We start from the raw sequence: 26223 nt of genomic DNA, 5'->3' as shown, positions 1-26223 counted from the left end.
ATATAAATTCATATTTAGTTTCATCGAAATTCACATTCAAGATTATTTTTTCTCTTATTCAATATATTGGTTCGTGATTTAACTCACATATAACAAAAAAGATGTACATGAAGGTAAGAAATATTTCTTTTTCAAATCTTTCCTTTTATCTTTATGTACTTTCTTGCTTTCTTGATATTTTATTAATTTATGTATTATCATCTTCCAAACAAGTATGATAGTGATTGTTTTCTCTAATAATTAGTTTGCGCTTGACACTAACATATCATATATTGTAGTTTGATTACAATATTTGTTAGATTTGAATAAATGATTATTGTTTATTATTAGTACAGTTGAAAAAATAATTTGTAGATATATTGTATATTTTAGATTTCTTTCTTTTGATATGATTATTTTTTAATTGGTATAATATTTTATTTACTCATAATTATGTTAAAAAAATTGTTCAATTCGTAGCATATGATGAAGAGTTTGACATAGCTAGGGAGCAGAATATGGTGTCAGATCTACTTGCAAAGAAATATGGTAGAAGAAATACTTTTTTTGAAACATAATTAGGAATTACTTTTGCTAGATTTTTTCCTTATAATGATTTATATTAGAAACTTAGCTATTTTTGCTAGAATTTTTTTAAACTTTGGTTTGTATTAATAACTTAGCTATATTGAAAATACTACTCATTTGGTCTTTTATTATCCTACTTTTTTTTTGTTATGAAGCACAATTAATATAATTATTCTCAATCAAAAAAATTATAATGATCAAGAGTTTCATTTTTATTATGCTTGTCAAAAAAATAATTATAAAATAAAATATTAATTCTATGATTCATTTTTTGTTTTGCGTATGTAAGAATCTGTTTTCACCAATATTCTTTTTTGTTTGAAATGTATTTATAATTTTTTTATTTTCATTTTTAATTACTTTGTCAATGTAACAGTGTAAGTTATTTATATATTTTTTATATGTCTTAATAACATAACTAAAAAAATCTATCATTTATATATTATATAATTGAAGTTTTTGAAATAATAAGGCGACACATCTCTTATAATCACCGATCATTTTTTATTTCCCCCTCCACTTATTTTCACATTCATTAATTTATTATTATAAATAAAATCAATGCATAATTAGTAATATTTTTAATAACTCATAGCTCTTCATATTACTTGTAACTTCCACTCTTAAATATTTTTTATAGCTTTTGTGTGTTTTATTTTCATAATGTTTAAAAATATTTAATTAATGTTTAAAAAATTATAATAACCGAAAGTAATGATAAAGACATAATGAAGAAATTCAAACTTTTTTACGAAATTAGAATTGTATATAAAATTAAGTACTCTTACAAAAGATAGAGAAAATTAAAATATAAAAATATATTAACATAGAATAGTATATTGTTATTTCAAAATATGACCTCTTATTCTATTTACTTTAGTACAATAAATATTTTGTTTTACTATATATATATGAATAGTTTGCACTTAAAAAGATGCAAAAAAAAATTCTATTTTGTACTTTGAAAAAAGATGAAAAAATATATTATGTTGCAGATGAAGAGAAATATCAATATTATTTTATATATTCGATACTAATCTGAATATAAATATTATATATTTAAAAATTATTATATATATATAGCTAGCGTGAATAAGTTCGCTAGTTACTCCTATAAAATAATAGCAATAAAAACATTATTAAAAGAAAGACATATCAATTAGAGTAACTATTCATATTCTAAAAAATTGCCACATAAAGAGTTCAAAACAACTCATTTACAATTTTAATTTTTAATCACCTCATCATATTCTTAGTTTTAACTTTCTCCGTGGTTCTCTATGACAAAATAATCACTTTTAAGCTTTTATCTTGTTATTTATAATATGAAGTTTCATATTATAAACTGTTATAATATTACGACTTGATATTGTTATAATATTACGGCTTCATATTATAAAAACTATGTTTAATATTGTTATTTATAATATCGTTATTTATAATATTGGTATATTATGTCTGAATCTAAAAATATCATTTCAATTATCTATTTTTTGACATTTTTTTATTTTCTTAATTGTCTTATATCAATATTTAATTTTCTGTTATACACATATTTAGTATATTTTTTAGTTATGTTTAAAAGATGTATTGAAAGGGAAGCATAAATGTGAGAGGGGTAGCAAAATGGGTTTCGTAAATCAAATGACATTGGTTATACAAGAAAAATGACAAAATAAGCATGGAAGGAAATGGAGACCGGTCGTCTACTTCACTAGTCAATTTCGTCATTATTTTCATCGGTGCCTGTTTTCGTTGCTACGTGGGTGCCTGTTTTCGTTGTTGCACCGGTGCCTGGTCTCGTTATTACGGCGGGCATATTTTTCAGTACCCGAAAGGAATTCAATTTTATAGCTGATTTTAGTTGGTTTAATTTGAGTTTTGTATCTATTTTTTAATAAATTATGCTGAACTTCCTTGTAGATTGAATGTAGTAGTAAAGTCACTGAGTTTTTTGAGTCAATAAATTCTGTTGAGCTTTTTGGTTGATTGAATGTAATACTTCTTTCTGTATAAAGTAATAGTTATTCTCGTATGTGAGTCTGAAAATCGATGGTTGGTTAGTCTAATCTGGATATTTTTTCTGTGATTTTTTTATCTTACTTTCTGCTAGTAATAATAACAATTGGACTTGTATTTTTTGTTTTATATATTACCTGTTCTTAGTGTATTATTCTTAAAAGACATAAAGTTAATAACATGTTAGCCATTTGTTTCTAATACATTATCTTAGATATTGTTATAGAAATTTTATTTATTACCATGAAGATCTGAGCGTTTAGTTCAAAATTCTAATTTTTTTTTTATAAAAGTGTCTGGTCCGCAGTTTTAGAGTCCGCCTTCCCTTGAAGACACCTCTCCTTTGGAAATAGCTTTTTTTAAAAATATATATATATAAATTTTGTATTTTTTTCCTTTTTTACTATCTGCAATATCATTTTAAGTGAAATTTAATTCATAAAGTTCACTATTAAAAAATGTTGGGGGCTTAAACATGTTGGGGACTAAAAGCAAATCTTTACTAGCCTCATTTTTAAGTCGCCCCTGTCCAGAAACTATTACAGTACATTTCAATATTCTTGTTCGGCCTTTTAGAACATTTTTGAATCGGTTTATAATTTTTGACTTATAAATCTAAAGTTATAAATTAGGAATTTTAATTTATAGATAAAGCCTAAAAGTACTTTTCATTTATACAAATACTAAAAAAATAAATTAAAAGCTCATGTCACTTAAAATAAATTAATCTAAACAAGCTCTTAATTATTATTATTTATTATCTTTGTTGACAATTAGTGTTTAATTTGGGTGGCTGAAATTTCGCCAATGTTTATTGTTTAAATTTCCTCACTTCAAAAAAAAAATATTTTTCAAGAAAAAATATTTCAAACATAAAAAAATTTAAATTAAAAAATATTTCCCCCCATACCGAGCACATTCTTAGTGTTTTATTGTCTTATTATGGAAAATAGTGTTTGTTATGGTCAAAGGGGTTAGTTTTTGTCTGAACTTTTACCATTCTACTATTTTTCCTGTTGGTAGAGTTTAAGCTTACACAAATTCTACTATTTTAAGAGCTAATTATTTAGATTCATTTTAGTTTGTAATATTACGTTCCTTATAATACTTTGGACGTTCAGATATATATCAATTAGTGCGTCTAATTAAGGAATATAATTGAAAGTCATTAATTAAGGAGTGTGTCTAATTCAGGGATATAACTTAAAGTCACTAATTAAGGAGAAAATCGTGCTTGTAACAACTTTAGAGGATATGACATATCACAACTCTTAAAAAAATCAAAACAATTAAAATCCTTCCTTTTTGGCGATTTAGTAAAGTTTAGACTTCTTAATGCATATTCATGAACTATTATTTAGATACAAGCGTATATTTTGTCAGATACATATACACTAAATCAGGTACATACAATCTTAACTTAATAATGTGTCAGATATATCAATAATGTGATAGATACATGCGTAAATTTTTAATACATACATATATTTTATTACATACATATACATTTAATCAGATACATTAATAAATACTAGATATATATAATCTTAACTCAATGATAAACTAGATACATATAATCTTAACTCATTAATGTGTCAGATACATAAATAGTGTGTCAGACACATGCGTAAATCTCCGCTTATCAAAACTTTTCGGTTCTATTCCTAACCAGTCCGACATCTCACCACGACAATGTTTGCTTCACCTTCTGATTTGTCGTCGTTGTTGGCCGCGCCTGGATCTGACGGATCTCCGCCAGAGCCACCAGATATTTCGCTTTTTCATCACCTCCGGCTAATAAAAGAAGGTTCTCAAGTCGCTTCCGAAGTTTAATTACGCAGTCGAACACACCGCAAAATTCATCGAATGTCCTATTTCCCTAGCAGAATTTGCTGTCAGAGGTGAAATTCGAGTGTTGCTGCAGTGCCGCCATGGATTTCATGTAGGATGCATCAATACCTGATTAGGATCGTACTCATCGTGTCCTTACCGAATTGTGGATTTGAGTAATGATTAAATTGATACAAACCTGAATATGTAATGCCCGCTTTTCCAAATATGATATTTAGAGATTTGATGGTGAAAATCGTGGCGGAGAGAAGGAAGGAAGAGGTAGAACAGTGGTCGAGGACGTGGGTGGGAGGTTGAAGAGAGAGACAAAAAGTTGATTCACATGAAAGCCTTAATTTGGGGTGGTTTAAATGTGCAGATAACTAACTCTTAAAAAGTTGTAAAATATGTAATAGATAGTTTTGCCTTAATTTGAACATTATTTAAGTGAGGTTCTAGGTAAATTCTTTTTCATTGTTTTATGTGAATACAACTAATAGTAATTCTTATTATACAATTTTTCTTTTTATTCCAAGTTTATTATTTTACGAGTCATTTGGTAGACAGAATAAGAATAATAATTCCGAAACAACATACAAGATCAGTTTATCGTGTGTTTGGTTAAGGGTATTGTGCAGTATGAAAGTCACTTAAACTGGCCGAGCTCCTGAGATAGAAACATTGAGACAATTCTATATGCATTCTTTCGGTTTGTTATGCAGAATTCTGAGTATGTGCAGTAGGTAAATCTCTGTAATCAGAACAAAGATCTGTCTTTTCCTCTGGTATCTCAGTTGTTTCAAAATCAAAAGGCAACTTCTCAATGGAGCCATCAATTTCAGTGTGTGCCTGCTTATCATCTATGACTCCAGATTCAAATCTTAAGCGTCGTTCAACGGCAGCCTCAACCCTCTGTTTAAATTCATCATCTGTGCTTGCCAACATATACCGAAGCTTGAAGTTTAGACGGTTCTCCACCAAAATCTTGTGTCTAGGAATTATTCTGTCATCAAGTGAATAGCTAAAAAACCTGTGAAAAATAGATGTCACTTTCAGTAGAATAGCGGAATAGCAATATTGGAAGGACAGTTTCATTGAATGCCATTTACCTTGGAAATTCAATAAGATCCTGCAAAGGCCGAACCATCATCCTTCGCAAATAACGATACTTGGGCCGAAGGATATCTATATTGTATGTCAGTAACATTGGAAAATCAGCAACCATTTCACCTAGTTGTCTGAGAGTTATGCCCAGGGAAAGAAAATACTTCACATTGTGATCCAATTTATTAGCAATGCTGCATCCCAGAAGCTCTGGTCCTAGAGCTATCACCTTTCCAATGTTCCTCTGAGAGACACCAGCTTTTGTCAAAAGGAATATGACCTATAATAAGATAGCCTGTATCAGTTTTGCTCCAACTCTTGAAGTAGCAAGCGGTCTAGTAGCAGATGTAACCAACGATATAACAGAAATGAGATAGAGCTGTATAGTTGCTTTGATTCATAAATCAAGTCTTAGGTTCGTGTTATAGGGATTGCACTATCACCAAATTCTACTAGGACAGAGGAAACCGACAATGTTTAGAGAATTCAGATGAAACACAAACAGTCACTCAGTCAGGAAAAGGGAAACAAACCGACCACTGGACGTATCTTCTTGTAGAGGCTGAAAGTGAGTAACCTGGGAAACCTGACAAGCACATTGCCAATAGCATCTTGTTGGACACCTATGTCTCGTAAAAATTGAACCTTCAACAATCGAGACGGTAAGTCATTAACAGGGAAAACGAAAAAGGGAAAGGAGATATTTTAAAACAAACAGAAATTCTAGTGACATTTTTTCTGATTTGAAGGGATAAAATGAACTGCAGAAGTTTGAGTTAACAAAAACTTCAAATCAAAGTGAAAAGACTTGAGTTGCCTCATCAAGTGAGATTCAAGTACTTGTAATTTCATGCTCCGATACCTAATGTAGATCCACACATGCCAAAATTAATAACATACCTTAGACACAATGGTGGTCTTGAAATCAACACAGAACAACACTGGCCTGGTAACAAGAATTTTTCTCATACCATCTTTTGAAATCCCTAGGTAGTAAAAGTACTTGACAAGAGGCTTGAACTTCTCTTCAATACCACAACCCATCAAATGGGGCTTAAAAGCTAATAATCTTCCAACTTCTTCGTTGCTGAGGCCAAACTCCTTTAGATATGCAACCTGGATGACCAAGAATCAAGTTTCAACAAGAAGAAAAGTTGGAATATAAGCTTTCATTCTAAAGTTCAAATCAACCAAGTGGCATGTCATAACCACTAACAAGGTCATTCTTCAGTGCTTTTTGCGCCAAGCATGGGAAAAAACAAGATAGCCCATTTACGTAAAGAACAGTAGAAATAGGTTAAATCAGGCACCTTTTGGTTCATCTCTTCCATAGAGAAGTACCCAAGCACCTTAGGATAGTCATACACCATGGTTCCAAAATCCTTCTCATCCATTCCCATATCAAAATAGAAATTTGTACGAGACTCTAGTTCTTCCATGCTGAAGGACAATATTTCAGGACATCGGCCTACAATATAACCTATCCAATCTCTCTTCACACCCTTGTACTCCAAATATCCAACTATTTCGTCCAATTCCTCCAAGCTTCGACCCAATACATTCCCCTTAGCTCTAATCATTACAAGCCCAATAAATCTCCCTTTCACATGAATTGACTTCAACCACTCAGCCAAATGTCTTATTGATTCGAGATCTCCTCTGGAGTTGCAAATGAGGTTTGCTATTTGAGGGTATGACAATTCATTGTGTTTTAACCACCTGCAAGAAACACAGGGTAGTTTGGTTCCAAACTAGCTATGCAATACTACAACGCATGCAGTGGAGAGCAAGGAATTCATACAAGGATTCAAAAATATCACATCTGAGACGTGAATCTATGACATAAAGGTGATTTTGAACCTCCTTTGCCACTTTACAAGAACTTCCCCTAAAAAAAACTAGTTCTTGCCCTTTATGCAGAGTTGAGAATTCAAGCTGCTAGTTCCGTCCCTAAATGCATGAATTGCTATTCAACAATAATACATGAATTTTGACACATACACTTCCAAATTTAGGTCAATAAATTACAACAACAACAACAACAACCCAGTGAAATCCCACAACATGGGATCTGGGGAGGATAGAATGTACGCAGACCTTACTCCTACCAATGTAGGACGGCTGTTTCCTGGAGACCCTCGACTCAGTAGAAGCATAAACGCATAAAGGTCAATAAATTAACTAATCTTAATATAGCCAATGTATTAATCTTTCTATCCCAAGGTCCATGCATAAGCAAGTATAAGTTATAGAGTCTTGTAACCGAAAATGAAAGTTATATTACTAGTATTGCAGAAATTTATTCTAGGAATCAACCTTTGTATTAACAATGCAACTATGTAGTGAGAAAAATGTGTGAAAACAAAATCCAATGTGCATATTCCTTTGTACCTCACAATTGGCACGACACCAGAGTTATCTATGAAGGCTCTGGCGCGAACATTGAATGATGAACCCGAGAACTCAGGCATTTGCTTCATTGAAGCAGCATGAATCATCACATAATCTATAAAATCAGGCAACTTGGAAACCAAATTCGTCGAATAGGTAATACTAAACCTTCCCTTTCTCATTGCTTCTTTAAAAATCTCCACTGTCACTTTCCTCCTTATCTCAAGTGCCTTAATTAGCATCTCATCATCATCAAAGTCACTTCCTTTTTTTGAATCAAACAAAGATGAAATTGGGGGCAGTGAAGTGTTCACATCAGTGTCAGTAGGAGATTGAACATATATAGAACCTGGAAATTGAGGGGTTCTTTTCCTTATCAGTGACATTTCAAGAACCTTCTCTTTATCTTCTTCCAGTACAGCATAGTCTTGTTTTTCCAGTTCAGCTGAACCGGGTAAGGGTTCTTGGTATTCTTCCGGTTTGAGGTAGCGGAGGAGAACAGCAGAGGATTTAGAATTGTGTTTTCGTGTGACACCCTTTTCATCATTCGACGTAGAGGTGGTGTTGGTATCTATTTCTTGATTTTTAAGGTGGGGTTGATGGTGGGTGGAGAAAATGGGAAAAGAACGACGACGGCGTTTTGGAGAGAAGTATACAATGTTGGGTAGAGTAGTTTGATGTTGGTTTATGGATTGTGGAGTGAAGGAGAAGTGATGGTGATGAAGCTCGCAGAGCATCTTCAATGGAGGAAACTTGAATTTGGATAAAGCTCTGCAAATATCTCACTATTGAGAAAAGAAGAAGGGGTTTTGATTATTCACTAAAACCAAGAAGTTAGACATAACTATACTTAAGCACCGGAAACATAGATAAATTGCATTTGCCCTCACATAGTTTAGGCCGTAAATAATATGGGAAAATAAAGTGATAATGGTATTAATTTAGATGATAATTTCTTCATAGTTTGGAGAATTCTTTTGAATCATTTCTAATAATTAGTAGTAATACTTTCATTTTTTTTAGTAATATTCATTTGTCCTAATAGGCCACACCTTTTTTTTTAAAAAAATTATATTTTAAAAAAATATCAATTTTATATATAACTAGAAGTTATTCATTTTAGAACTTTCTTTTTGTAAGCTAATATGATGAGGGTAAGGATGAATTTTTCATTTCTAGTTTTGTAATATAGAGGTTAGACAAAACCTCTTTTATTCTCCTTAAAAATAAAAATAAAATGTAAAATTTTATATGTTACCTTCAACAAGATTATGTAGATGCGCTCAAATATTTAAGATTTATGTTATACCTTTTGATTTTTTTTCCTTTTTAAACTTTGTGTTAAACTAAATTCTACCACATAACTGGGACATAATCACTAATATTTAAGGAACATACAAATTCAAATATTTAAAATTAATTTTAATTCATAAATTTAATAATTTTGTTTTCTTTTTCAAATTTTTTGTTCAACCAATTCTACCGTATAAATTGGGACATAATAAGTATTTTCTCTATCTCATTTTAAGTGTCTTAATATTGGTGGTCGCATCTGCATTTCACCACATTTGGGTGTGTCTAATTGTAATAATCGAAACAAACATAAAAAGAGTACCAAACACAAAGCAAGCCGCGTTCTTGCAAACTAGCCAAGAATTAGAAGCATTCAGAGAGGACACAAGCAATTGGAATCAAATAAACAATCGAAGATGATAAAGGGAGTGATCTTGATGAATGATAAGGGAAAGCCCCGTCTTGTCAAATTCTACGATTATCATGTAAGTCTCCCTAACAAACAAGAACAAAAAGATTAACAATTGATTCTTTCTTAAAATCAATTGTTACTTGAAATGTAAGGTTAGCCCGCAGAGAAGCAGCAAGAGATGATTAGAAGACTATATGGAGGTTGTATTTACGTTTGATTTCCTTTTCTTTTGTTTTAGATTGTCAAATTCTTTTTGTTCTGTGAGGATAAAGATTGGATCTTGATCCGTATGTTGCTGCCAATTATGTATTCTTAGGCTAAATCCGAGAAACCCATTTCATTTTTGTTATTGTGGGCTTTGAAAAATGTTTTTCCCCCATATTTACCCTATAACTATGCCCGCATATGCTAATTCCACGGAATATCTGTCACCTCCATTAGAACCAACAGGTACCGGGTAACTCTATTCAGGGCGGAGCCACCCTCGGGCAAGGGGTGACACCCCTTCATTGGAAAATTACGTATTGTATATATATGTCAAAATTTAGTTTACACCTCTTGACACAAGTTGAAACTTTTAGTATAGTGGTTAAGGGTCGTAAAAATTGCTTGAGGTTGTGTGTTCTATCCCTAATAACAACATGTATTTTTTTACTTTATATTTTGACACCCCTTAATAAAAATTATGGCTCCGCGACGGACTCTATCCAACCAAAGCTAGGACAGGTAGGAAATCACCTAGTGGTTTAGAACATTTATATTAAACCTAGTGATGTGAAGATTTACTTTTTTGTTGTTCAGTATGGTGATCGGCTTACTGTTGATTGTCTTATAAATCATTAGTTGTGACATTTTGTGTTCAAGTGCAGTTTTATCCAGTAGAGCAGAGAATGTAAGCAACTTTGTCAAGGTTGACTCTCTCTTTGGACCAGTATGTGTTTTCCTCTTGGCTATCGATCTCCATATCTCTCTGGGTTTGGTTTTCTAGTTTTTGTTGTGTTTTTTATCATTCCTCATAGTACATGTAAAACATAGGAAAGGGTTGATCAATATTGTCCTTCGTAGTTACATTATGCTAACCATTGCTGACATTCTGCTTAACCTGAATAGTTAGAGAGATTCACTTCTTGTGCCTCCTTACATACAGGATACTCTTCTTGTGTACAAGACTTATGCCACACTACATGTTTTATTCATATTTGACAGCTCAGAGAATGAGCTTGCAATGCTTGATCTCATGCAAGGTATATCTACTCAAGCTCTGAACTTGCTGTCTATAACACATTATACCGATTAATAGAAGAACTGTGATTCATTATCAAAAGGTTACATTACTTATAAGTAAATCAAAAAGCTCTTCTTTGATAGATTTTTAAAGTAATTTTTCTTTTTCTTCCTTTGTACTGGGAGTTCAGGCACAAAACTCTTGCAATGAAACAAGCTTGTGACTGAGGCTTCCTAACGATTTCTTGCTTGTCGCCTTGCCGTATCTGCTGGTTCCAAAATATTAAAATTGAATGAAAAGTCTTACTTTTTTTGAAAAGAAACTTAGCAAATGATAATTTACTACACGTGTATCTTTTATTAAAATAGTATAATATGCGATATGAGAGAAATATGCAAGTTTGAGCATCAATATGTCTTATGGTAGTCTGAGATCCTTGGTTGCTTATGCAGTACCACTTCCAAAATCTAAAATTTGGCAGGAGTGCTGCTATTAATTATTTTCGAGCTGTACTATGCCACAGGTCTCCATAGGAGTGACAGGAATGAATTGGTGGTCACTGCTAAACTTTTTCCAAGTTTTTACTTATAATAAGTGTGTATTTGTGCTTCTGATGTAAGTTACCTGAACACGATTTAAGAACTTAATTTGAAAGAGCAGAACATATTCAGGTCATTTTCTTTTACTTCAATGTGTATGTCATCTTTTTCCAAGATTTGCTAACTTGAATGATGTTGACAATATTTTTGAGTTTCAGTTTTTGTGGAGACAATGGACAAGTGTTTCAGCAATGTACGTGAACTTGATATAGTATTCAATTTCAACAAGGTTTGTCTTCTCTCTTGATTTAGCATCATGAAGTATGTATCACTAAAGGCATGTAGGTGACCTGATTCCTTTGGGCTTTGTAGTACTTGATATAATAAAGAACCACTTGTGTTGTGGTTCATTGTTTACTTCATCTTTGGGGGATACATAATAATTAAGACATGAGGTACCTTAATTGCCAAATATCTCAACTGGACTAAGTCGACTGTCCCCTGAAGATCTAAAAAGCAGTGCTAATTGATTAATGTTAAGTGGGCCATTCTGGAAACAAAGGGATGCTCAAGTCTATTAGAGCAAGTTAATTCTTTTGGTACACCAAGAGTTTGAAATATAAGAAATGAGGGGTGGTGAAATTTCAACGTGGAGTTTACTTCTTTTGAGTTCAGTTGACAGGTTTTACTAAATGAATTTGAGAAACTATTATGCTTCTTAGGAATAAGCGTAACTAATCAAAGACAAGAAAGAGTGTTTGACCTGTAGATAAGATCTTATTTGTGTTGACATTCTGCTTCCACAATTAAAACTAAAATTGTTTTGAGATTTTGCTGATGTATTGAAGTTTTGCAGGTGCATGCTATATTAGACGAGATCATTTTGGGAGGTCAAGTTCTTGAGACAAGTTCCTCAGAAGTGGTGAAGGCTGTTGAAGAAATCTCTAAGTGCTGTCCAAACTCACTATGTTTCTTTTCAATTTTGTTTATTACTCACCAGACATAGGTCAAGATGCTATAAGCTATTTTTGTTCAGGATGGAAAGGGCTGAAAATTCAATCATGGCAATCCCATCAATAACTGGCTGGCAAGGTCGATAGTGCATGTTGACTATGGTAAGTTCTGTTGGACAATTCAGATAATCCGTCAGCGAGTAATATAGAACAGTGCTACCAAATTTGGTTTCTAATAGTGCTGGCAAATGATCAATGAACTGGGCACTGTATTTGTCAACCAAGTTGTTGAACTGTTAATTTTTTTTGGTGCTTGAAATTTCTGCACAAGAGTTTTCGGAGAGCTACAGTGCTTGCAAGTGAACTATTCGTCTTTTCTCTACAGAGTTGTGACATTCCAAGTTTTATCCCATTTGGAGGAAAAAGGAAAAATAAAAGTTTCTTGAAGTGAATAGAAGATGTGCTTCTTTCATTGTAATATTTCCTTTCAACTAGTTGTATCTATTACTTTGCATTTGACTGCAAGCTTTCGGCATATCAGAAGCTGCAAATATACATGAAAACGAGACTCTAGGGACATGTGCACTTAGTCAAATCATTATTGCATAAATGATTTTGAGTTGACTAATCAATTTGGAAGTCTCCTTTTTTACTTTTACTCTTTGCTTATTTGAGGAAAGGGAAATTTATCTCAAGACCTTATAGATGTTATGGTGCCACAAGGCTCTTTGCATATTTTTTGCTGCTTTGGCTACAAAGGATGCTTCTTCCTTTCCCCTAGTTTCAATAAACTAAACTCTTATTTCTTGATAAATAGTTTCAAGAAATTAAACTTTTGAGAGCATTCAATTGTATGCCTTTTAATTAGTATATCATGTCAGTTAGTGATCAGTCTACTAGCTTCTTTTAATCCCACACTCGATCTTCGTGTTCTATTTCTTCCAGTTGTTTCTATAATTCCAGCGATCCCAAAACGCATCTACCTTTTGTAATTCTCTGCACAAGCTCAATTAGCATCTGACTACTAACACTGCTAGTGATGCAGGCAGATTTAAGCGAGCACCTGTAGCCATTCCGGATGAGTAGAATAGCAGTAAGTTATCATCGAATTTATGATTTCTTAACAGTTTTTTCTAGGGCCTTGCAACTTCTTTAGCTTGTTTAAAGTTTGTGTTGCTACCTTCAAGTTCTGAGAGAAATAGGGTATGCTTGCATTTAATGAAAATCTCCAGATGGAACAGATTGAAAAAATTATGAATTCATTGATACAGTTAGTGATTTTGGTAAAGTTAAGTTGAGAGTTGTTCCTCATATTTTTCTCTTCCTTTCTCATTTTTTGAGTGAAAGTTAGCATATTAGCCAAAGATAGAACTACTCTATGCCAAGCTGATGACACTAAACCAACAATGTTTTTCATTGCAACTCCATTGTCCTCAATTTCGACTCCAGAAGTTCCACACCTGAGTAGCAGATGGCATAGCTCCAGGCTGGTCATTAGTAAAACTTGCATCTTTCTATCGTTTCCCTATAGAGTTGCTGGCAAATGTTAAACAGATACAGGTTCCAGGTTTGGTGCTTGAACAAAACTATGATCAAGTCCTTGGTCTTAAGATTTGGCCTTTTTTCTGTTGCCAAAGTGTTGCATTAGAGATAATGTTTTCTCTGTTTAATAGGGGGTAGGTTAAAATTAGACCTTGTATCCAAAAGTATGGCTTAGTGTTTAACTGTAAGATGGTATGGTTCAAATCCCAATACAAGCAAAAACCACAATGAATTCTTTCCATCTATCTAAACCTTGGTGAGCAGAGTTATGTTATCCAATATGAGTGACGGTGGGAGATAACATGTACTCTGTAGAAAAGTTGAGGTACATGCGCGTAGTCAAACACCACCTTTTTAAAAAATAAAAATAGCTAGAGTAAAATCTTGTTCCTGTGTACATTCTGAAATGTGAGTAGCTCAGTTGGAAAGCTGCCCACACCTTCACCCTAGTGGAGGAGTTCGAATCCCACCGTATCCCTTTCCCCAACCATCCCCATATATACACACACACAGAACTGTCTTCAAATTACCTCAACACCTGCTCAAATATACGGAGTACAACCAAAATTATAGGGGCAATTTATAGCTTATGGTCCAGCTGTCTGGAAAAATTTCAGCAAACCTTAACACAGGCAACATCAATTATTGTCATCTACTGTCGGTTCTTGGCCAAAGTCTGAAAGAGCAGCAATGCACTGCCCAAACCTTCCATGCCATTCATTTTCTTTTTCTCTTTAAGACATTAAAGTTGATGGAATTGCTGGGGTCATTGGTGAACTGGACACTGAGTCTGCAACATCAAATAGTGAATAACATTTAGTATTGACTCTATCTATATGGCCAGCATTCAATAATTTATCATCCTATTAGAGTGATCCGTCTGAAATAAGTATCTTCCAAATAAATGTGAGGATTTCAATGGATCATAATGTCTTTTTTCTTAGCATGCCGATAATTTCCTAAATTAGATCTGCTTAATCTAGAATAACACGTGCAATTCTTGAATATTAAATTGTCTATTTAACTTACTCTAGGTTTCTCCATATCTAACATATGGATTGAGATTTCTGAGTCACACTGGGATAAGTGACGAATCGTTGTTAAATCATATAAAACTGAAGCAACAAATCAATGGTTATAGTCTAGTGGTAACTCAATAGTTTTTGCTCAACCACCTATATTTACATAAGTATTTGAACGTGAATTCAGTTATTAATGTATATTAATTTCGAGGCTATTTTAGCAACTTATAAACTTTAAATCTTAAATTTGCATCTGATTGTGAAGTTGCCCATGCTATGAAGGTCAATGATGCATACAATTTGAATATTTAGCTCGTAAAAGTTATACCACCATCCCAATTAATAACTTGAATGAAAGTAATAATATAAGAAAAGGACGGGATTGTTTTAACTTAGTAAAATAATGGAGTTTCCTAGTTTACTCAAATATTCTTTTTAAGTTATTATTAATCACTTGAAAGGTACATGCCAAGTTGGTCCCATGGTCTAGTGGTCAGGACATTGGACTCTGAATCCAGTAACCCGAGTTCAAGTCTCGGTGGGACCTTTACTTTTTTTTACTCTATGATTTTCTTTAATAATAGAAGAAAAACAAACTAAATTGAATTTAATAATAGCATAAAAAAACAAACTAAATTGGTATCGTATACGACTTTTCTATCCATTCTCAACAAACAGAAAGAAAAATAAAATCAGACGATGTTTCGGAGTTCGTACTTTCGTATTTTTATTTATGTGAACTAATTGTTTGAATAATGTTTTCATTGTAAAGCGCAGACCAACTGTAGAGCTCGAGTACACGAAAAACATTACCTTTTGTGTTTTTCTCTGTTTAGATTTGGACAAATCTACCTTCCAAATTGGGGTAAGATCTACGTACATTCTAAGACTTCACTTATAGAATTACACTGGATATGTTTTGTTAGATTTGGACAATGATCTCTTATGGTTTTTACCCACTTCATTGACTGCCAGAATACGACCTTTGAAGCCAGAATCACTGCTTGAATTGGGAATAAGAACAATGTTACGACAGAAGTTGGGACGAGACAAATAATAAATAGAAGGCAAGCCTTTTGACTTCAGTTGTAAGAAGCAAAACAAATTCAGTAACAATAAAAAAGGAAAGACCATTGGGATACTCTTTTTTTTTTTCCTCTCCTCCATTTGGAAAATGAAAGGTTCTGTATAATTTACATTCCATGGAGAGACTAGTAAAAGAGAAGAATTATAAGAAAAGAATTGGATTTTCGAACCAAACATAAGCCCCCCAAAACAAATTAACAAAAAGAACCACTACCACAGCTAAATCCTGTTTTCCGACTCTATCCCCAGAAAAAGAAAAAAATACTTAAAATCCCAAAACCCCAATAAACAATTTGATGTTTGCTGTACCAGGTAAACTATGCATCTCCATTTTCAAAGTTTCCTTTGATCAGGGCAAGATAATGGCTTGCAAACTCAAGCACTCCGAAAACGGAGAATGTACAAGGTGCCCAAACAAAAATGCAACCTTAATGCAGGTCTCTGCTGCATTATTAACAAAGAATTAATGACAATCACCCTCCCTTCTACTCTTCATGTGGTTCTCTCTCTACATCCTGCTCCTCCAATGGCTCCGGGAAAATCTCTTTCGACTGTCGTCTAGTTGATGAGGAATGACCGTTGTCCCCATTCGGGCCACTTCCTTGAGAGCCTGTGGTTCCGGATTGCTTCAAACTACTTGTTCCTTCCAACTTATGTGCTGAAGCTGCTGCGGGTACGGCTGCTACATCTGAGGAGCTACGCCAGCTGCCAAACAGTGCAGCGTTCCATGAACTTCTCGATGAAGTTGCTCTAAGTCTTGCTGAGCTAGTGTGTTCTTCCCTAACTACCTTCAAAGGGTTTTCCAAAGCTTTAAGGATGTATCTCATTAAGGGTCTCCTTGACGGTTTGGGATTGAGGCACGATCTGGCAACAATAGCCATCGCCCATACTTCCTCTAATAAATCTTCATCTATGATTAGGGAAGGATCCACGATGTTTGTGACAAGTTCTTTATCATATATACTAATGTACTTTAATGTACCATCCAACCACTCCTTCATGCTGGCGTCATTGGATGCACTGATACCCAGCTTGCCAGTTACTAGCTCAAGCAAAACCTTTCCAAAACAGTAGACATCATACGCACAAGTGGCACTAGGTGTACCTGTCCATTTTGGAAAAAGAATATTAGAAAGAGAAAATACACTGTGAAGTATTCCCTAGTGATAGTTTAAGCAACAAAGTATACTTTTGAAAAAAGTAAAGCAAAACATCGCCATCAAAATCCCAGCTCTTTAGGCAGTACAGTTCAATATAAATTATTAGCGATTGTCCAGCCCTTTACGCTCTTTGGAATCAGCTTTATATCGTAAATCTCCACCTAAGAGTTTCACCTATTCTTACTTCTAATGAGAATCTACTGTTTTGATTTGTTGCCTAGACCAATGTAAGGAGATTTTACCCACCAATAAACAAATGTTACAGAAATAATTTTGAATCATTACTTAGACCAATTCAATAAATATTAAAGAATATCCACAAAAATTCTATTTAAGGGAAGTAGAACTAAACAAAATTGCACATACCTGATGCACCTTGTTCCGATGTCCTGCAAATAAGAAAGGGAGAACTATGTCAACAAGCAGTATAAACTATAAAACAGTACGGGTTGAAAGAATATAACAAAAACTTTTGAAATCATGCAACAAGCATTGATGAAAAGCTAGAAAAACAGTGATAACCACTCGTAACACAGGAAATACATATGGAAAAGTGTAACTATAAAACAAAAACTTCTAAAGCTTTCTGGATTACGATTGAATGTAATCATATGATCAGTGGCCGTAAACTCAATTTCTAAAATAAGAGAACCTAGAAAGTTTTAACAGAAGCCATGAAGATTAAAATAATAGAAGACCTAAAACCTTTGGCATCTAACATAGGACTTCAAACCAATTTTTCACATGCCATTATATCTAAGTCGTTCCAGAAGTGTTTACCCACAATACAAAATTTAATAATTTCCTTCATTCAATGTGTAGGCATAACGAGAATAGGTAATAGTTAAAGCTAGACAATGAGAAGTAAGTAATAGTTAAACTTACTTCAGCACAGGATGGAAAGTTAAAAGAATAAGAACTATGCATTCCCTACCAAATAGCATAACCACCAAATTCTCCATTAGTGAAAACATGTACATCAAATGACTATGTTACATGGATTCGGCTACGCATACATATTCCATTCATGACTATTAAGTATCTGGTAAGGGTACATACAGTTTTTTGCTAATATTTAAAGTATTTCAAGAATCTACTCAAACCACGATACCCATGTGACAACCGCTTGGCATAGGTAAATCAAGACAAAAAGATTCATATAACATAGAAAAGGAATAATTTACTGAGGGATAGAACAAGTATTAACGAGTGGGTGATGGTCTTTCAGACTAGACTCACTAATCTTTACAATATTTCTTGTAACTTGAATACTAAGAAATAATATTATATGCAACTGCAAGATTACTATCATCAGAACTGAACTAGTTAGGGCCTATATTACAATTTCTCATATTTTAGAAACAAAGCTAAAGCCCTTTTGTACAAGAACAGATAACGAGATGATAAGGTTAGGAGTAACGTTGCTGCATGATCGTCAGGATTCTCATTTATACCAGTGCTAATAAATACCAGAAAGACTTGAGCTGGCAGCAAAACTATGGAACTCAAATCCAATTTAGCAACCAAGCCAAAGTAGTTTCTATAACATCAAATTGGAGATGCAGACATATTAACAATAAAACTGCCTGATTTTAAGATCCATCATGGAGACAAAAATCGAAACAAAATTATTGACCACTACATAACAACCTAGTAGTATTAGTAGTTTGCCTTCGAAAAGAAAAGGATGGTTAGAACTTAGAATTACCAAAAGTTACATCATTATCAGAACAAAAAGGATCAACAAGTACTTACTGTGGGAATCTGAGCAGCCTGGAAATTCGGTTTTGATGGCTCTCTCCTTCTTGTGCACAGGCCTCATTTAGACTCCCTAACCGTACTTCGAACTTATCATCAAGAAGTATGCTGCTTGCTTGAACATCTCTGCAAGAATAGTAGGCAAAGGAAAAAGAAGATGTCACTACGTGGTGCACTAGCATAATTCTGACAGAAATAAAGTTTTTTTTTGGGTGAGGGGTAGGTTGTGGAGGAAAGAGTTGAATCCAAGAAACTAATTCATGCAATTAAATCATTGAGAATTTCATGGTGAACTGCAGCAGAAAAACTATGCGGACACTTAGAGAAGCATCTCCTTTTGATAATTCCTTCTGGAATGGATATTCGGTTCAAGAAAGTCTATTAGATGCCCCATGAAAGGATCTTTTGTTTATAACTGAGAAATCCCCCCAACTCCAACGGTGCACGACCCAAACTCGGTGGATAATGGGCCCACCCTTCTATCTTTCTTCACTTAAATACCAAGCTTTAGTCTATGGTAGGATTCAAACCGATAATGAGAGCTTAACCTGCACATAATACGTTGTGCTCTTGCCACTAAACCAAATCCCTAAGGGTTGCCCGGTGAAATAATATTGATTGAACCAAAAACATCCAGAGGAAAAAGTTTTAGAGAAACAAGATAGTTCACTGACTGGCATAAACTAATGAAGAAGTTTGGTAGAAAGGAGGAGAAAAAAGCACACAACAATATCTTTAAAATATCCAAGTTGACATTAAAAAGGGCTCCATGGAATAAAAGGTACAAAAGATAAAAGGAGTATCATATGCTGACTACTTTTAGTTGATTAAGATTGATGTATTGTGTCGAGGTGTGCACAAGCTAGCCCGGGCACCACGGTTATCCAAAAAAAAAAAGATTGATGTATGGAGAAGGTTCAATAATTTAAAAAAACAAAAAACATAACTGTTCTTAGTTTGAGAAGTAAATTTCTATTTGTGCATTCACAATATCCCTGCACAGTAGAAATATAATGCCGTCAAGATCTAAGGCCACATCCCTCATACCGAATCTAACACATTTGAAACTGCCTAGATTAGAGATATCGCAGCCATGCATGAAACTATAGAAGCTGAGCTTACAACAATTTTATAAGTGCATGGCTCTTGACGTTACATTGCTAAGCCCTAAAAGGACAAGTTTTAGGTTTACTGAGCAAATCTTAAATTTATTGCATGCAGGTGTAGCTCATAAAAATAGTAAGTGAAGGCCCTCGAGTTGATAGATTCAAGCTCCAGGTCCAAGATATTGTGGAGGTTATTCCTTATGTGATGAACTCTGCATAATAATAGTCTAACGAGGTAATAAACATTACAGATCAACTGATAGCAAATCAGAAAACCATCAGCCATGCATTGCCGCCTTTTATAAATCCCGAGAAACTAACAGCTGAAGCAGGTTTTAGATGAGTTTCAGTCGACCACATGTGCACAATCCATAAAGTTGCAAAGCACCTTTAACATGCATACTGTCTTGCTGCACTGAATTTTTGGTTGAGAATTTAAGGCGAGCCTTCTATGGGAATCTTGTACCGCCTAATAGAGAGACACGAATACACTGATATTTGATAGCTTTCATTCAATGCATTTTTCCTAGTTTCTCCCAACATGTACTAACCAAAAAGGGCGCTCTCCAAGTCATCAAGTCATCCTCCGAACTATTAAACTAACAGATATATCCTTTATTACCTTGAGTCTACCCAAGAGTCACCAATTATGTACAACCAAAGAATATACATAGAAAGAGTAGCGGCAACTCTTCCAAGATATATGATCAACATGTTTAAATGAAGACTGGTAATTATGACAGTGAAATATAGTGAACTTGCAAATATGGGAATCTATAGTAAATCACATAAGTCTAGCATTACTATTAAAAATTTCTCAGATTAACCATAAAAGTGGTGGCACATGGAAGTAAGATAAATGCAATATAACAAGTCCTTGATACCTGTGCACTAGAGGCGGGTTACATTCATGATGAAGATAAGACAAACCCTCAGCAGCTCCAATTGCAATTTTAAGCCTTGTTATCCAATCCAATGACTGCAAACTATCATCATCTGAATTGTTTTTTCGAAACAAAGAACTGGAGAGATCTCCATTTGGCATATACTTGTATACCACGAACTTCTCATTCTCATTCTCCAAACAGTGTCCCATAAAAGGGACTAATCTGGAGTGAGAAACCTTGCTGAAGAAGTCCAATTCTGACGAGTATGTTTCATTCCTTGCAGACTGCATATTGATTTTTTTGACAACTATAAGTGCCCCGCCTTCTAGGGTACCACGGAAGAGGTCACCTGAATGACCATGCTTCATCAGATTTGCATTGTTGAACTCACCTGTGGCTTGAAGAATCTGCTGGTAGGTAAATGCATCTCCTAAACTTGACAAATTCAATGATACTCCAGGTGCAGGAGGTGGTGGACTTGAACTGGCAGGACCAGGTCCAACCTCAGTGGCTCTTTGATTCGTGGCACCTCGTTTGCGGGTGCAAAAAATCAGCAGCAATATACAGATAAAGACAAGTGCAAGTAATCCAACTCCACCCAGAACAGCCGCCAATATAATTACATTTCTGTGACTCTTTTTGTTGGATTTGGAAGCTGGAAGAGGCTCTGTGGCATTTGGTTCTCCAAAATTATCAAACAGCAAGCCACGCTTGCTATAAAAAGAAGAACATTCACTCCTATTCCTTTGACTTGTCACATTTTGGAGGCAATTGCTATTAATTGACACGTTGCGCAGTGCATAATCTGGGAGTTTGCCTTCAAAATAGTTTCCTGATAGATCTAGAAAACTGAAGCTTCTGTTTAAAGATGGCAAATTTCCATAAAACGTATTCTGAGAAAGATTAAACACTGCACCAGTGGCATTGACAACGGCGCTAACATTTGGCAGAATACCAGTGAGGTTATTCGCAGAGACATCTAGGAATCGCAAACCAGGCATCAACCACAAAGCATCAGGCAACGATCCAGACAGCCTATTATTCTCAACTGCCATGCTCTGCAAGTTCCGCAATCCTCCTAATTCAGGGACCCCTTCCCTTAGATTATTGGAGCTGAGGTCAAGATCAACCAGATTAGAAAGGTTACCGAGTTGGGTGGGTATTGAAGTAGAAAAGCTGTTGTCAGACAGATTCAAGGATTTCAACTGAAGCAAAGTCCCAATTTCTGGAAGAATAGCTCCACTGAAGAAATTTGAGGACAAATCAAGCAAGGTAAGGTTCTTAAGAGAAACAAAGGTATCAGGAATTGCCCCAACAAGCTTATTATTCGAAAGATCAAGAGTCGATAGGTGTGACAATTGACCCAAACTTGGAGGCACTTGTCCAGTGAGACCATTGTTGGACAAATTGAGAGTAACTAAACTAGTCAAATTGCCAAGGGTTGGAGGAATAGGACCAATGATGAAACATGACCTAAGATCAAGTATCCGTAGAGACACAAGCCTAAGACCAAACCATTCAGGAATAGGACCAGGAAGTACAAAATTGGAAGCATTAAAAGATTCCAAAAGAGTCAAATTTTGAAGGGCATCAACTGAGAATTGAGGGGTTTGACCCCCAACTCGAGTACGTTTAAAACCAGATATGTTGATCTCAGTAACTCGACCATTCTTGCAACGAATCCCTTCCCAGTTAAAACAAGGGTTACCCTTTATAGGCCATTCTTTGGCTCTTAACCCTAAAGAAGATCTCAGTTGAAGCAAAGCAAATTTCTCAGCTAAAGAACTTACCCTTTGCTCAAATGTAGAATCAAACAGCAAGAAAAACACAAAACAAAAGAAAACCACTCTGCCCTGTTGATACACCATTCTTGCTCTACCTTCATTTAACTTTGAAAATTCTCATCATTTCTCAAATAAATATACATGGGCATCTCTAGTTTGTTATATCCCTTCTGTATCAAAGTGATTCTTGAAATAAAAGGGAATATACATTCTGTGTTAGAAAATTAAAGGGCTTACCTTTTTGAGTCAATCACAAAAGCTTTTGCTTTGATTCTTTTGCTCTTGATAAAGAAGAGTGCTAAATGCTAATCCCTACTGTTTCTCTCTACCAACTCTTTCTTTCAGTTTCTTCAGTTTGATGGGTAAGAGAGAAGATTAAAAAAATGGTTTCTTTTTTTTTTTTTTTTAGAGAGAAAGTGATGTGAATGAATAAAAGAGGAGAAATAGTAGATGTAGAGAGAGAAAATATTGAGTCAAGCCACTTCTCTCTCTCTCTCTAACTCTCTGTGATCACTGTAATCTTGAAAATTAACAGAAGAACACAAAAAAGAAAGCTTTTTTATGGTAAATGATTTACCCGTTTTGGAAATAATGCTGACAAAAAGTTACCTTTTTCGCCGCCGGGGACGCTGGTGCGCCGGGGTGGTGGGTGAGGGGTTTAGTTGACCACCGGAAAAGTGGCAAAAAAACAGCTAAGCTAAAAACAACTACTTTAATTCTAAATTAGAATAATAATAATTTAATTACTTAATTTGGGTGTATTTTTTTTCTCTCACTAGAATCTGTCTTCTAATTATTTCTGTAATTATTACTCTTTTCCTCCTTTTATTTTGGTCGATAAATAGTGAAGAGTATCTGGTAGTATTATTCCGCAACTTTTATGGGATTTCTTTTAATTACTTTCTCTTCTATATGATTTTTTGTCGAAAATTCGATGATATTTAGGCAAATTTTATTTAAAGCATAGTTATTATTTATGATTTTTTTTAATAGTGCTGAATAAGAGTTGTTTTCTTTTGTGGTGGAAAAAGTGTTGAATGAATCGAAACATGTGTGAGACAGATTTCATCATATATTTTTTTAAATAAACAAATGAAACATCTTTGGACGTGCTTGGGTTTATCTCAAGTAAATAATAAAACACTGTATTTTTTTATTAAAAAAAAAAAATACGACATGGGTTACTCTTTTGTTCTGATTTTATCTGATCATTTCATTATTATCGATGATTGGATTTTAGATATAATTATTATTATTATTATTTAATTTTTGATGTCAATTTAGTTATATAGTATGCTCTATCTGGCTCATGTTAAGTAAATTGATAGGGAATGATACATTTTTAAAAAAAATATCTAAAGACATAAATTAAAGGCTACTTTACACTATTACGTTTTTTTTATAATTGTTGTTAAACTATTCTCCTAGAAATATAAAGTAATTAAGAACCTCATTAAAAAGAAGAAAAAATATTCAATTTCCGTATTTTACAAAATGATCAATAATCATAATTTGTTCAATTTCAGCTTACATATACTCATCTATTAGATAAACATGTACTCGTTTATTAGATAACTATAACTTCATTTTATCAAAAAATATCGTAATTATATAATACTAATAATATCTTATACATATAGAAATATTCAAAAGAAGGTACGTAGAAGCAATTTTCTTTGCTAGTCAATTGCACAAAAAAATATTTTCATTAACATAGAGCCGTCAAAATTCTAACGTATAAATAATAGTTCTGTAGTATTTCATTTTGATATAGTGAATTCGATATCTATCGTACCAATGTCCGCTCCTGATAGTAGTAACAATATAAACAAAACGTTAAAAGAAACAATTAAAACCGGGAGGCAAATATAAAGTAATTGTATATATGTTCAATTTTTTTTTACTAAATATCTATAAATATTTAATTATAAACTCAATAGTTATTAATATTTAATATTAACTTAAAATTATTATAAAAATCAATACATTTTAAATATTGAATCTCCTCTAATTGAAAAGTTAATTTGACAACATAATTGTTTGCGACTTTGTAAGTTCCTGCATATATAAAACCTCTAACGTAATTATTGAGGCAAATTAATTTTTTAGACGCTGTCTTTTCAATGGGTATGAGCCGTTAAATGATAATGATATCATGTCTGAAGCCGTTAATCATAGTTACAATTAATGTGTATCAAAAAACAATCACAAGAATATATTTCCCGTCGTATTTTTTTATTTACAATTTTTTAATATTCATTCAATAACAATAATAACAACATATCAAGTGTGCTCATGTACAAGTGAGATCTGATAATAATTAGGGGTATTCAAAATTGAACCATAACTTATAAGTCAATCGCAAAACTGGCTTATTGGCTTATTGGTATTGCGTTATCGAATAAACGGTTGGAAAATGGATTAAAATTTTATAATTAATGGTTTATTGGTGTGGGAGCGGATTATTCAATTTTCTTATCGGATAAACCGTTAACCCGTTAAAAATTGTCATACTTACATTTTTATTTTAGATATATTAACCTTATTTAATATTATATTATAATATAAAAGAGTAATTATATATTTTTTATTTGTTATTCTTAACTCCTAAAGGCCAAACCCATAAAGCCAGAAAAATTTATTTATTTTTCTATAATTTTATATTTTGGCTAAAAGAATAGAGAGCAAGTCACCAAACTCAAAAAAACATTAAAGTTTAAAAGAGGTAAAAGCATAAAGAAGCCTCTGTCTCACGGTTTTTAAAATAGTGAAAAAAAGTCATCTTTTTGTAAGGTGCGTTCATAAAAAAAAGGTATCATAGAGAGTTAATCGATACACCGCCCGATAACCGTTCGATAATTGCTAATCCATCACCAAACCAACCAGTATTTTATAGGTTGGCTAGCGGATTAGTAAATTTAAAAATCGATATTCGATAGGCTAAATCGTTAAGTCAAATTATCTACCCTATCCATCCGATAAGCAACCCTATTAATAATGAGGTGTACATAAACCTTACCTTTATCTTATTGAAATAAATAAGTTTATTTTGATTTTCTTTTAAAATTCGTTATAACATTTAATTTTTAATTGATTCAAATAAACAAAAAGAAACAGTACTTAATATTTTGTTTCAAGAAGAGTAGACTAGAATAATCAAACGTCATAGTGAAGAATTTAATGTTGGTTTTAATTTAAAATATAAACTAGTCAGAGGAAGCAATTCCACTTTGAAAAGAAGAAAGTAAAAAAAATTCTCTTTAATTTGTATCACGCACGACTTATCCAAAACAACACTTTGTAACTAAAAATAAGGAATGTTGTAACTAATTTGCAGATTAATTCAAATTGAAGCAATAACTTTTGTTCCCTTTCTTTCTTTCTTTTTTTACGTGAGGACATGGATACAATTTACATTTTATGAGTTCAACTCAATCAATATTTTTGACAATGAAACTTATAAAAATATGAATTTTGAACTCACAATTCAAAATTGCAGTCGATTGGTGATAAGAATATAACTATCAACTTAATCCAATTTAAAT

General features: G+C 33.3%; 3 protein-coding genes and 1 non-coding gene across 8 annotated transcripts; 2 read left to right on the top strand and 2 right to left on the bottom strand.

Annotated features, from left to right (window-relative positions):
* Nucleotides 1-5062: 5062 nt before the first annotated feature.
* Nucleotides 5063-8791, bottom strand: LOC129887496 (transcription termination factor MTERF2, chloroplastic). The gene is made up of 7 exons (XM_055962614.1): nucleotides 8770-8791; nucleotides 7912-8692; nucleotides 6831-7239; nucleotides 6421-6636; nucleotides 6058-6165; nucleotides 5526-5800; nucleotides 5063-5446 (listed from the first exon to the last, which is right to left on the bottom strand). Exons 1-7 carry the CDS (start codon nucleotides 8789-8791, stop codon nucleotides 5131-5133), a joined length of 2127 nt encoding a protein of 708 aa, XP_055818589.1. The 3' UTR covers nucleotides 5063-5130.
* A 651-nt stretch (nucleotides 8792-9442) lies between these two features.
* Nucleotides 9443-13616, top strand: LOC129885448 (AP-3 complex subunit sigma-like). 5 transcript variants are annotated; one of them, XM_055959727.1, is made up of 8 exons: nucleotides 9443-9689; nucleotides 9774-9816; nucleotides 10486-10547; nucleotides 10764-10860; nucleotides 11599-11669; nucleotides 12237-12328; nucleotides 12417-12495; nucleotides 13379-13616. In XM_055959727.1, the coding sequence occupies exons 1-7, from the start codon at nucleotides 9621-9623 to the stop codon at nucleotides 12478-12480; spliced, it is 498 nt and encodes a 165-aa protein (XP_055815702.1). In that variant the 5' UTR covers nucleotides 9443-9620; the 3' UTR covers nucleotides 12481-12495; nucleotides 13379-13616. The 5 variants fall into 5 exon arrangements, with proteins under 5 accessions (XP_055815702.1, XP_055815701.1, XP_055815700.1 ...); XM_055959726.1 differs by having other exon boundaries at nucleotides 13371-13616; XM_055959725.1 differs by lacking the exon at nucleotides 13379-13616 and adding an exon at nucleotides 12719-12965.
* A 1756-nt stretch (nucleotides 13617-15372) lies between these two features.
* On the top strand, nucleotides 15373-15444 carry TRNAQ-CUG (transfer RNA glutamine (anticodon CUG)). The gene has a single exon. It is a non-coding gene; the product is annotated as a tRNA-Gln (tRNA).
* Nucleotides 15445-16002: 558 nt separating this feature from the next.
* On the bottom strand, nucleotides 16003-23192 carry LOC129885447 (probable LRR receptor-like serine/threonine-protein kinase At2g16250). The gene is made up of 4 exons (XM_055959723.1): nucleotides 20892-23192; nucleotides 18899-19027; nucleotides 17510-17532; nucleotides 16003-17088 (listed from the first exon to the last, which is right to left on the bottom strand). Exons 1-4 carry the CDS (start codon nucleotides 22760-22762, stop codon nucleotides 16469-16471), a joined length of 2643 nt encoding a protein of 880 aa, XP_055815698.1. The 5' UTR covers nucleotides 22763-23192; the 3' UTR covers nucleotides 16003-16468.
* Nucleotides 23193-26223: the final 3031 nt, after the last annotated feature.

Source organism: Solanum dulcamara, chromosome 4 (genome assembly GCF_947179165.1).
Source record: "Solanum dulcamara chromosome 4, daSolDulc1.2, whole genome shotgun sequence".
In the NCBI taxonomy this organism is placed as follows: Eukaryota; Viridiplantae; Streptophyta; class Magnoliopsida; order Solanales; family Solanaceae; genus Solanum; species Solanum dulcamara.
Note: the sequence above shows the minus strand (reverse complement) of the source record. Positions and strands in the feature narration are given on the sequence as shown.

What these genes read in the sequence shown, in the direction of transcription:
- LOC129887496 (XM_055962614.1), bottom strand. Translation starts at nt 8,791, where the DNA reads ATGCAATTTATCTATGTTTCCG. An exon ending in ACAAGAAGATACGTCCAGTG is followed by an intron (nt 5,801 to 6,057) that starts GTCGGTTTGTTT and finishes ATCTTATTATAG; the next exon opens with GTCATATTCCTTTTGACAAA. An exon ending in GATCTTATTGAATTTCCAAG is followed by an intron (nt 5,447 to 5,525) that starts GTAAATGGCATT and finishes TATTTTTCACAG; the next exon opens with GTTTTTTAGCTATTCACTTG.
- LOC129885448 (XM_055959727.1), top strand. Translation starts at nt 9,621, where the DNA reads ATGATAAAGGGAGTGATCTTGATGAATGATAAGGGAAAGCCCCGTCTT. An exon ending in TCAAATTCTACGATTATCAT is followed by an intron (nt 9,690 to 9,773) that starts GTAAGTCTCCCT and finishes ATGTAAGGTTAG; the next exon opens with CCCGCAGAGAAGCAGCAAGA. An exon ending in GATTAGAAGACTATATGGAG is followed by an intron (nt 9,817 to 10,485) that starts GTTGTATTTACG and finishes GTTCAAGTGCAG; the next exon opens with TTTTATCCAGTAGAGCAGAG.
- LOC129885447 (XM_055959723.1), bottom strand. Translation starts at nt 22,762, where the DNA reads ATGGTGTATCAACAGGGCAGAGTGGTTTTCTTTTGTTTTGTGTTTTTC. An exon ending in AGGCTGCTCAGATTCCCACA is followed by an intron (nt 17,533 to 18,898) that starts GTAAGTACTTGT and finishes TCTTATTTGCAG; the next exon opens with GACATCGGAACAAGGTGCAT. An exon ending in ATCGGAACAAGGTGCATCAG is followed by an intron (nt 17,089 to 17,509) that starts GTATGTGCAATT and finishes CAAAATGGACAG; the next exon opens with GTACACCTAGTGCCACTTGT.